This window comes from Myodes glareolus, chromosome 22 (assembly GCF_982192425.1).
Source record: "Myodes glareolus chromosome 22, mMyoGla1.1, whole genome shotgun sequence".
Taxonomy (NCBI): Eukaryota; Metazoa; Chordata; class Mammalia; order Rodentia; family Cricetidae; genus Myodes; species Myodes glareolus.
The window spans coordinates 35,456,136-35,468,522 of NC_142047.1; the positions used below are offsets into that span (position 1 = coordinate 35,456,136).

Here is a 12,387-nt window from a genome sequence, read left to right on the forward strand (position 1 = left end):
ATGGCTCAGTGGTTAAGAGCACTGGCTTAGCTATTCTCCCAGAGGACCTGAGTTTGGTTCCCAGCAACCACATAATGGTTCACAACGGTCCATAATGAGATCTGGTGCTGCTCTCTTCTGCCCTGCAGAAACTGAAGGCTAGCCCAAAGACCTAGGTAGAACCAAATACGGCTCCCCCTCCATCAAGAAAATGATAGCTAACGATGTTCTACTACACTCGTAGACTGGTGCCTACTCATCGTTTGAGAGGCTGCTTCCTGCAGCTGATGGGAGTGGATGCAGAATCCCACAGCCAAACATTAAGTGGACAGCAAGGCTAGAGGTCTCCACTGGGTCCCTCCTCTTGAGGAAGAGGAGAGAACTGTGGGAGCCAGAGGAGTCAAGGACATTGGGAGAGAAAAACCCACAAAATCAACTAAGCAGGGCTAATGGGGGCTCACGGAGACTGAAGTGGCAATCACGAAGCTTAAATGGGTCTGTGCTAGGTCCTCTGCATATATGTTATGATTGTTGGCTTGGTATTTTAGGAGGACATTAGACAGTGGAAGTAAGGGTATCTCTGATGTTTTTTTAATTAAAATAAAAATCTTTTCTCATTTTACTGGCCCAAATCTAGTACCCATTCCCTCCCTTTCTCCAGCTCCCTCCACTTTCCCCCCATCCCAACCTCCATCCACTCCTCATAGATAGAGGGTAAAGCTTCCCATGGGGAGTCAACAAAGTCTAGCACATTGCTTTGACGCAGGACCAAGGCCCTCCCTGTTATATCTAGGCTGAGCAAGGTATCCCTCCAAAGAGAATGGGTTCCAAGTATCTGATTCTTTTGCCCACTTTTGGGACCCTTTTCCTCCTACTGGGTTGCCTCATGCAGCCTTGACGTGAGGGTTTATGCCTGGTCTTATTATATTTTGTTGTGTCATGTTTGGTTGATCTCTCTGGGAAGCCTGTTCTTTTCTGGAGTAAGAGGTGGACTTGGAGAAAGGGGAGGATGATAGGGAATCAGAAGGAGTTGAGGGAGGGGAAGCTGCAGTAGGGATATACTGAATGAGAAAAGAATAAACAAGAATTAAGAGAGAAAATTAATCTAATAAAAAACTACCCCAAATTATGAAATACAAAAGAAATAGAAAATTCTAAAGCATTGACAAAAACAAAACAAAAATTAAAAAAACAGGGAAAAAAGAAAGAAATTAGAGAGGGAATGCAAAGGTCTGACAAAGGATCTCACACTAAAACCCAGGCTGACCTAGAACGTACCATGAAGTCAAGGTCAGACTCAAACTCACAGCACAGTCTTGCCTCAGTTTCTCAAATACTAGAGCTGCAGGGTTGGCTGAAATGTATATTTTAGATGCAAGAGCTTTTACCAGCTGCTAGCAGCACGACATACTGAAACGGTACATTTTATAGGAAATAAAAGTTTAAGTTACTTCTTAGCTGTGTCTGCATTTTCAGGCTTTCACTGAATTACAGTTCCTTTTCATACACAAATACCAATGTGTTAAGTAGACCTTTCCAAAAATTAAAAAAAAAAATTCAGCTTATGGTAAGCTATCAATTCACAGGCTATCTCACTTAAATCTTACAACTCCAATCACTTCTCTTGCCAAAAGCTTGCCAACTACAAGCAAACAGGAAAAGTCATATAATATATATATATATATGTATACACACACACACACACACATATACACAAAAAGCTCATTCTTATTTGTGTCTCCTTCAAGTCTCCCTGACTAAAACTGACTCCTCTGTTACTTGAACCACTTATGGAATGTTGGGGCAAATTACATGACTTGAATTCAGTTTTAGAAGGCAGGCTTACTGCCAAGTTTGCTGTGTCTGTGTCTATTCTCCCTAGGATAGCTTTAGACAACACCTTTCTTATTCATGTTACTGCTATGATCAAACTATAGTATGCTATCAAATAGGGCTCAACCTACTCAGGTTTCCTACATCGTATGAGTGATGTGATTGCCTTTATTGCATTATAGCCTCTCAGCCCCAGTCCTATTTAAAATAAAAAATTCTCAACTACCAATGGTAAAATAGAACTGGTAATACAATTCACTAACTTTTTAAAAAAAGTTTGTTTCATAAATGGAGCTAGAACCAGTGGATATCATTCCCTAGCATGTGAAAGGCCCTGGCATTAACCATACACTCACAAGTATCCACACGCACACACACTCCAATTCATAAGTTTTTTAAAAAGATTTTTATTGTGTGTGTGTACATTTGTGTGTGTGAACAAACACATGTTTCAAAGGTACCCTTGAAGACCAGACAGGATACTGAATCCCCACAGAACTAAAGTGTTAGAGGTGGCTGCACACTGTTCATTGTGGGACCAAACTCAGGTCCTCTGCAAAACCAGCAAGTATTCTTAACCAGTGAGCCCTCTTTTCCAGTCCCTAATATCAGTTTTTATGACCCAAGAAAAGCAAACAATATAATTTCTCTTCAAAAATGCCTTTATGATTAGACTTAACGAAACAAAAGAAAGCAAACCTCAAAAGCAGAGTTTGGACTATGCCTGCTATAAAAATAACTATGATTTTAGGGATAGTTTATGGATACTGCTGAAAGACAAGTTGATAACAGAAAGTAGATTCTGGGTTAGTGATACAATTTAATTGGTAGAGAGTGCTTGTCTAAAATGCAGGAGGCTCTAGGCTCAATCTCTAGGACCACATTCATTGAGTGTGGTAGCACACACCTGTACCTCAACACTCTAAAGCAGGAGGATCAGAAGTTCAAGGTCATCTTCAATATACAAGTTCAATACCATCCAAAGATACATGAGATCCTGTCTTAAGAAAAACAAAACAAAAAGCATTAAGTTGATTCTGATATATTTCCAGGCCAATCTAGAACTTGATATACAGCTAAGACAAGCCTTGAACTCTTGATCCTCTTGCTTTCACCTCAAATTTTAATTTTTATATTATTCTATAAAACATTACAGTAAAACCTCTACTAATATTTCAGAATACATGTCAAAATTGAAAGAAAGAAAGAAAGAAAGAAAGAAAGAAAGAAAGAAAGAAAGAAAGAAAGAAAGAAAAAGAAAGAAAGAAAAAACTGAACGAACTGAAGAACTGAAGTACAGTCTGGGATACATAGATTTGTCTCGAATGATGAAAAATAATGGAACACCAGCATTCATCTTGGTTTCCTGATTGTGAAACAAAGTAACCAGCAGCCACCTCAGCTACCATAGCTAACCTTCCCTGCCAAAAGGAACAGTATTCCCTCAAAACATAAAGAAAGTAAACCTTCTGTCAAGATAGATTATTTTTGAGTACTTGGTCACCACAATGAGGAAATTTCCTTTGAAGTAGGGTCTCAGTAACTCTAAATTCTGAAGAACTCTGCTTCAGCTCTTTGAGATACTGCTTGTACATGTTTGAGAAAAGAATGAAGAATCTTGTCAAAACCACCTGAACTGGAGGAACTTAAACAGAAGCCTCAAAACAATGAAGAATAGAGCATGCTCTAATCTAAGTCCCACAGGGAAGCTGCAGGTAATTAACACAAAGTGGGGTCTTTCTACCTTTGTAACTACTGAGGAAGTCACTATCTCCAAGGAACCCAACTATTTTCATTGTAAAACATTTTAAAGAAAACTTTTCACCTATCTCTGGAGGCTTGGAGCTGAATGAAGAAAGCTCTCTGGTACTTCTTTTTTTAAATATTTACTTATTTATTTACTATGTATACAATTTTCTGTCTGCTTGTATGCCTGGATGCCAGAAGAGGGCACCAAACCTCATTACAGATGGTTGTGAGCCACCATGTGGTTGCTGGGAATTGAACTCAGGACCTTTGGAAGAGCAAGCAATGCTCTTTACCGCTGAGCCATTTCTCCAGCCCCCTCTCTGGTACAATTTTAAATTCTATGACAAACTCAAGTAAAAATCAGTAGCAGTACCATTACAGATAGATGTGTCTTTTAAAATAAAGAGATGGCAATATTAGCAAGCAAAACAAACTAACAAACAAAAATCACACACACAAACCCAAGGCCCAGTCCTGAAACACAATGTGATGAAAACAAAAGAATGAGGGTCAGCGGGCCTTCTCAGCTGGTAAAAGTGCTTGCCTCCAAGTCTGCTACCCTGAAGCTCAGATTTGACGGACAGCACTGGCTCCTTCAAGTTGTCTCCGGAACTCTACACACGAGCTGTGGCAGTGCAAGCGGAACCAAAATAAATATTTAAAAAATGAACATAGGTTTTTGTTTTCTTATTGGTTTCTTCCCTTTTTTTTTTTTTTGTTTTGTTTTTTAAGACAGGGTTTCTCTGTAGCTTTGGAGCCTGTCGTATAACTACTTGTAGACCAGGCTGGCCTCAAACTCGCAGAGATCCACCTGCCTCTGCTTCCCGAGTGCTGAGATTAAAGGTGTGCACCACCACCACACGGCTTGGTTTGGTTTATTTTTTAAATTATTGTATGTATGATGCATATATATATGATGTATGTAGGCATGTGCATGTCACAGTGTGCATTCGGAGGTCAGAACCTTGGAAATTGGTTCTATCCTTTCATCTTTACAGGGAGTTCAGGGACTAAACTCACCTCATCAGACTTGCACAGCAAGTCTTTTGACTGCCATACACATCTTGCAAGTCCTTTTTTTTTTTTTTAAACTGGTTTCAGGTAGCCTAGGATTGCTTCAAATATTTTATCTAATAACTGTAGGTTAATCTTGAACTCCTGATCCTCCTGCCTCAACTATTCGAGTGCTAGGATTACAGGTATATATCATCATACCTCACATTAGATGAATTTATTTATTTGTTTGTTTAGTTAGTTAGTGTACCCCTGGCTGTCCTGGAACTTGCTCTGTAGACTAGGCTGCTCTCGAACTCAAGAGATCCCCCTGCCTCTGCCTCCCAAGTGCTGGAATTAAAGGTGAGTACCACTATTGCCCAGCTAGATCAATATTTTTAATAAAACAATTATCACTCTCTTTTCTCCCCTGGGTTTTTCCTCATATTCACTAAAATACACTTACTTATCTCTGTCACACAATTTTGCTAGTATCTCTAGGAGCATCCTTCAATTCCTATCAAGTAAAGTGTGAAACAAACAGAATATTAGCGGGAACATGATGGTCCACATCTGTAATCCCAGTATCTAGAGAAGTAGAGGTAGGAGGATAAGGATTTTAAGATTCTCCTCAACTACATCAAGAGTTCTAGGCCAGCTTGGATTACAGGAGACCTTTTCTCTAAACAAACAAAACACTGAGCTTGATGGTACATTCCTTTACTTCCAGCACTTGAGGAGCAGGGCAAGAAAATCTGAGTTCCAGGCTAGCCTGGTCTACACAGTGAGTTCCAGACCAGCTAGGACTATACAGTGAGACCCCATTCCAAAGGAACTAAATAAATAAATAAAGCCAAGCATAATGGTGCATACTTGTAATTCCTGTACTCGGGAGGTGGAGGCAGCAGGATCAGGAGTTCAAGATCAGTCTTGGTTACATGGCCCAGCTTGGCATACACAAGACCCTACCTCAAAACAAAACAAACACACAAAAGCACAATATTAAACTATTATTCCAAGTAAACAGTGAAATGTTAACCACTGACTCAATTACTCAATACATATTTTCACTGCATCCAAGTCTACAGAAAAATCTAGTGTATGGCATGAAAATATGGATTGGTAGCAAACAAATTCTCTTCTACAATACCTAATATATGAACTGTACAAATATTACAGAAAATCCTAACAAGAAACTTCCCTTTTTTCACCCTGATTTAAATATCCATTTATACTTGTATGATCATTAAATCAATCTCTTTCAAAACTTACTGAGTCAGTAACTCAAAAAAGTAGAATAATATAATTAAAAGCAAAAGAACATCAGTATTTTTTTTAACGTAAGGTCCATGTAGCCCTGGAACTCCACTATAGAGACCAAAGTAGCCTTGAACTCACAGAGATCCTCCTGCCTCTGCCTTCTCAATGCTGGGATTAAAGATGACTTACATTAAAAGAAAAAAAAAAAGTAATGAAATCAGGGCTAGAGGTGGCTCAGTAGTTAAGAGCACTGACTACTCCTCCAGAGGACCTGGGTTAGATTCCAGTGACCCACACAGTGACTCTCAACCATCTGCAGCTCCAGTCCCAAGGGAATCTCACACCCACTTCTAGCTTCTGCAGGCACTGCACATACGTGGTGAACAATTATACATACAAAAACCCATCATGTATAAATATTAAAAAAAACTTTTAGAGAATAACATGTGTATTACCCCAGTTACCAAAAACTGAACAAAAGCACTGAGTGAAAATAAAAACAGAGCTGGGCATGGTGGCACAGGTCTGCAATCCCAGCATAAGGGAGATTGACAGAGGATTATAAATTCAAGACCAGCTTGGATTACATGGTAAGACTGTATCTCAAAAATAAAAAATAAGGGCTGGAGAGATGGCTCAGAGGTTAAGAGCACTGACTGCTCTTCCAGAGGTCCTGAGTTCAATTCCCAGCAACCACATCTGGCGCCCTCTTCTGGCGTGCGGGCATACACGGAGGCAGACTATTATATGCATAATAAATAAATAAATCTTTTTAAAAAATAAAAAAAACCCTGGACATTAGAAGATAATTTATCAAAGACATAGTAAATTATATTGACAGCATTAAGCAAAGTAAATTACAGCCAAAAGCTCTATCTAGAAAAAAAGCCTCAAAGTTTACACATGAAAAACCTGTGCAGTAGGTATAGCTGAAACAAGAAAACTACCATGAGTTTGAGAATAGCCTGGGCTACAGAGGAAGCTATTTTTAAAGAAAAAAGGTATATTAATATTTGATGATTATGTAAATTTCTTGCAAAAATACATTATAAAACAAAAATATTTCTTCTCTTCAAAAACTCAAAACCAGTAGTAAATAAGATATTATGCATAATGTAGCATGCACTTCTTCTGGTGATTTTCATTTTGGACTAGAAAATACTTAATAAATTTTGGGGTAGAAAGATAGCCCAACAATTATGAGGACCCACAATGGGTGGCTCACAACTGTCTATATCTGCAGCAAGGTGGGATGTAGAGACCCGAAGATTGTTTAGGGCTTGCTGGCCACCAGCATAGCTTCAGATTCAGTGAAAGATCCTGTCTTCAAGAAAAAAAAAGCATAGAGTAGTAAAACAAAACATTGCACTTCCTCCTCTGGCATCTGTGCACATGGATACACACACACACACACACACACACACACACACACTAAAGCATACTCACAAAAACTTTGAGTGAGTTCAAGCCTGTTTTATGGGACCCTGTCTCAAATAAATAAAGAAACTGAAACTGAAAGCTAGTCACATGTGGTAAGACAGGCTTTTAATTCCAGCATTAGGGAAATAGAAATAGGAGGACCCTGAGAGGTGGTTCCAAGTAAGAGTCCAAGGTCATCCTCTAGTAGGTTATGAGAGGTAAGCTACAACTATAGCTAGGAAGACCTTGTCAAAATAAATAAACAAGATGGGAGAAAATTCAGTATGTAAAGTACTTGCATCACAAGCATTAGGACCAGAATTTGGTTCCCAGAAGCTATGCAAAAATGGTGGGTGTGGTAATGATACAGGTTTGTAATCTCAGCACTGGGGAGGCAGAGACAGGAGGATCCCTGGGCTTGACTAAATTGATACATCTAACCTAATTGCTAAATTCTAGACCAATGAAGGGACCCTATCTCAAAACAGATGAGCAGCTTTACTGAGGATGACAGGTAACCTGCACATTACATGTTCACACCCACACCCACCCACCCACCCACACACACACAAAGAAACTGAATTTTCAGATAACAATTATTTATAACAGCAAACAGTACACTGGAGTACTACAAGTTGCTCTTTATGATAATGGTGTGCACTTAACACAGGTAGGTTTTGTTGTTGCTTAATGCTGTTTGTTTTTCTAGTCTGGAATTCTCTACATAAACCATACTGACCTCAAACTTGTGGTCGGCCTGCCTCTACCTACTCTGAACATGAACAACACTGAGTTACATTAAATACTTTGCCTAGCACTATATTAATGCTTCTAAAATCTCTATGAGGATACACGGTCAGTTTGAAGCTAGATATTAGGAAAAAGTTTAACAAAAATAGTCTGATTTAAAAAAAAGAAAAAAGAGAGCTAGGCAATAGTGGTGCACACCTTTAATCCCAGCACTTGGGAGGCAGAGGCAGCAGATCTCAGTGATTTTGAGGCCAACCTGGTCTATAAAGCAGGTTCCAGAACAGACAGAACTGCTACACAGAGAAACCCTGTTTTGAAAAATCAAAGAACAAACAAGCAAACAAAAAAGGCTATCCTGGAACTCTCTATGTCGATCAGACTAGCCATGAACTCACAGAGATCTCCTCCACCTACCTCTGCTTCCCAAGGGCTGGGATTCAAGGTGTTCACCAACCATGTTCAGCCTCCACAAAGAATTTTCAAAATACTTTTTCACTGTATGGAAATTTCAATGTGCTCTATCTATTCTCAAACCTTCAGAGAAATATAGAACCAATGTAGGCCAAAATTAGAAAACCCCTTGCATTTCAAGGCCAGCCTGGGCTACATAGTGAGTTCTAGGCTAGTCTGTGATACATAGGGAAACAATGTCTCAATAAAATACAAAAGCAAAAAGTTTTATTTTTCATATAAATTTCACCATAATGGAAAACATATTTTTAAGAAAATGACCAGTTGGGCGGTGGTGGCACACACCGTTAATCTCAATACTCAGAAGGCAGAGGCAAGCAGATCTCTGTAAATTCAAGGCCAGCCTTGTCTACAGAGTGCCTGACAGTCTCCAAAACTACAGAGAAATCTTGGGGGAGGGGAGAATGAAAGAAGGGAGAGGGAGGGAGGGAGGAAGGAAAAAAGAAAAAAAAAAAAGACTGAGGAGGCTGGAGAGATGGCCCAGTGGTTAAGAGTACTAACAACTCATCTGAAGGTCCTGAGTTCAATTCCCAGCAACCACATGGTGGTTCATAACTATCTGTAATGAGATCTGGCATCCTCTCTGGCTTACAGGCATACATGCAGACAGAACATAGTATACATAATAAACTTTTTAAAAAATGAAGACTGAATATAGTGGCATATGCCTCCAACTCCAGCACTTGGAAGATGAGGCAGGAGCCCACTTGAAATTAGAGACTAAGAAAGAAATAATAGGGAAAAATTAAAAAGAAGAGAGGAAAGAAAACCTCCTAGAATATTTTAAAGTGGGCTTCTGGAAAAACTAAAACTATTCATGTTTACCTCTAGGAATTCCAAGTGCAAATCGAGTTACAAACTTTCTTCCTAAAAATTCACTCAAACAAGTTGTTTTTATTTTTTTTAATCTCCATAATCTAAGTACAATTCAATGCCATTCTCTCCATAAGCTCCTCTTTCCTTTTTGTTTCTTTTATATATAAAATTTAATCACAACTCTGATTGCCTAATAATACAGTTATTTGGGCTATGTGTCTCTTTCATCTATTTCCCAACCTCCTCAGGAGCCCGAGATTTGCACTACACAACTAAGTATCCAGTAATATCTTCAACAAGAGCCTGGCTCAAATAATGCTAGTGGAACTGAAAACAAACACAGCCAACACTTAACTATTAAAATTATTTATTACATTGAAAAACGCATCTAACATATAAAGGCTGAAAAGGAACTAATAAAACAGGTATTGTGCCATCTAGAGACTCAGCTTACAAAAAAAAAATCTTTCAATGCAACTCTAGTAGTTTCAATATAGTATAGATAACAGCAAGTACTGAATACTAGACAGAAAAATAGAGATACTCTTTCCCATCTTCTCTAAGTTCTCTTACATATGTAAAGGGAAACGAACTTAATGAACCACACTATTCCAAACCAGGTCACAGGAGAGCGTTAAGTCCCCAGTCATCATCCTGTTTCTATTTCCTGACTAGCCTGACCTGCAAGCATTATGGTGCCCGGCTTTCTCAACCTAAGATCTCCTTTTAAAGCTTTTTTCTTAAAACAAAAGTTGACTTCTAGAACACTATAGCGAATTTATGGAAAAAAGCACCCTAACTTTAAAAAAAAAAGAGAAAAAAAAAGAGAAAGAGAAAGAAAGAAAAATCTCCAGAAACACTTTGTTCAAGTAAAACAACCCGGTTTTCAGAAAAGTCCGTTACAGTATACTTGAAATTAAGTGTGGAATATAAATTTGCAAGACTGAACAATTTCTCGAACGTGTTATCCCTCCTAGCAAAATAGATTTAAGAAAATACACGAATTTTAAAAGGATCCTACTCTTCTACAAGAGTACGCATCTTTCAAATGAAGAACTTTACAAACAACCTAAAAACAGCTATGTGCGCTTACGCGTGCTTCGCGGGGACGTTTTCTTAGCACCACGCTGGCACAGCAGCGACAACCAGAAACCTCTTGGGGCTCTGGCCCCAACCCTCGGCCACCCGGAGTCGAGTTCCCTACGACTTCGCTTCCAGCCGAGCCACTTCCACGTCGCCGCCAACCACACGCCTCCTCCACCTTCTTCTCCTCCTCCTCCTCAAATTAAATCAGGCTTCACTCACCACACGCACGCACCAACCAGGGGGACCAGGGGAGAGGCGAGCTGGCGGGAGCGCGGGGAGGGCACGCTCCCCAGTCCGGGCTGGCCCGGCACTCACCTGCAGGCCGCGAGACCTGGGACACCGGCGCTGGTGCCCCGTCCTCGCCGAAGACGAGTTTGAAGTCGAGCTCGTCGTGGGCGCCACAGTTTGCAGTAGTCATCGGCGAGGCCCCGGGTGCTGCGGCTCCTCCTCAGGCGGCCGCGGCGGCTCCTCAGCGCCGCTTCATGCTGGGCCGCGCCGGCCGGGAGGTCGCCGCTCCGCTGCAAACTTTCCGGGCGGGGCCCGCGAAGCCAGGCGTTCCGTTCCGACCTGGAAAGCTGGCCGAGCGCCCCGCCGCACCAGGAGTCGCCGCCGCCAGTCGAGGGTGCCTAACAGCCACGGTCGCCTGAACCAAGGTTCCCCGCCCCCCCTCCCACAGTCGCCGCCACTGCCGCCACCGCCGCCGGCGCGCTCCCGCGCCCTGCAGCGCGCCCAACCCCGCCCCGCCCCCCGCCGCGCTCCCCTCCGACGGGGCGGCCCATAGGCCGCTGGCTCCACTGACGGTCTTGGGCCCCGCCTCCCCGCCGGCCTATCGCGTGACAGCTCTGCGAGGAGGAAGTCACGTGAGCAAGGCGCTGTAGGGCCCCGCTCCCTCTTGGGAGTTGTAGTTAAAGTCTATTTCTTCCGCAATTCTAAGCCAAAAACGAATGTGGGGCCAATAGCGCTGTCTAATTAGACTGGAAACCCGCCATAGGACAATTGGAGACTCTCCCTTTCCCCATTGGGCGGAACTCACGTCGAGGAAGGGGGTAGCAGAGCGCTGAGGTTATGGGTATCCTGGTATTTGCCCCCACCGAGGTATTTCCCCCTTATAGCTGGGTTTAGAGAGGTTGCATCAGACCACTTCAAGGTTTCTTATACACCACTCATTCCCTCCATACCAACTTCAGTGGCGGAATCTCGAGAGGGTCAGGGATTGGTTCGAGCTTCTCGGTAAATTGGGGTGGAGCTGAAACTGGAGTTGGTTCAGACCCAACCCTGTGGGGCACCCTCCACCCCCACCCCGCCTCATTGTGCCTTTGTCCCCACTAGCTGGCGCCGATAGCTGCTCCTTTGAGGACACAGTGCATTCGAAGCTGCACCTAAATCAGAGGGGCCAGGTGTGGTCCCTGATGGATGAAGAGCAGACACAATGGAAAGGCCCCTTTTGACTTCCTCGTCCCATACACAACCATAAAACTGAGGTTTTGTGACACGGAGCCAATGACCACATATAGGAAGTGACACTGTCAAAAGAACCCATTTTCAGTCCTGGCTCCACCCCAAAGAGCCTGCCTTCCCCGGTGAGACAAGAGATGGCCCAAGACACCATACCTTAGAGTCTGGGGACTCAGTCTTGTTTACTTAGGGCATGATTGAGAGAGGGAGTTGGGAGAAGCCATAACTCCTCCACCCCCCACCCTGACACACACACAACAGCACATCTCATACTACTCACAAAAGCCCCTGGGAGAACAAGACAAAGACAAGCTCCTTGCAAAGATCTCACTATCTCAGTCCCAGGCTACTAGGAAGGCTCAGCTAAGCCTGGGTCCAAAGGAGCAAGGAATGTTCTGAGCACGTGAGCCACTCATTTTGGACTGGTTCGTTCCTGCTCAGGGCTTTATGCCAGTACTTATGCAGGACCTGGAGATACAGAGATAACCTCCCTTCAGGGTTAGGAGAGAGGAATAGCGAATATATAATTACCGTGCAAAGAGATTAGAGCTCTGATAGGAGCTCTGAAGACATTGA

The 12,387-nt window shown here is 42.1% G+C and overlaps 1 protein-coding gene across 2 annotated transcripts in view; it reads right to left on the bottom strand.

Annotated features, from left to right (window-relative positions):
* Positions 1-11,001, bottom strand: part of Nfatc3 (nuclear factor of activated T cells 3) — a 78,584-nt gene extending 67,583 nt beyond the window's left edge. For both annotated transcript variants that reach the window (XM_048437041.3, XM_048437042.3), the window contains exon 1: positions 10,672-11,001. In XM_048437041.3, coding sequence (XP_048292998.1) covers positions 10,672-10,774 — 103 coding nt within the window. In that variant the 5' untranslated portion in view covers positions 10,775-11,001. The remainder of the gene's footprint in view (positions 1-10,671) is intronic.
* Between the last annotated feature and the right edge of the window lie 1,386 nt (positions 11,002-12,387).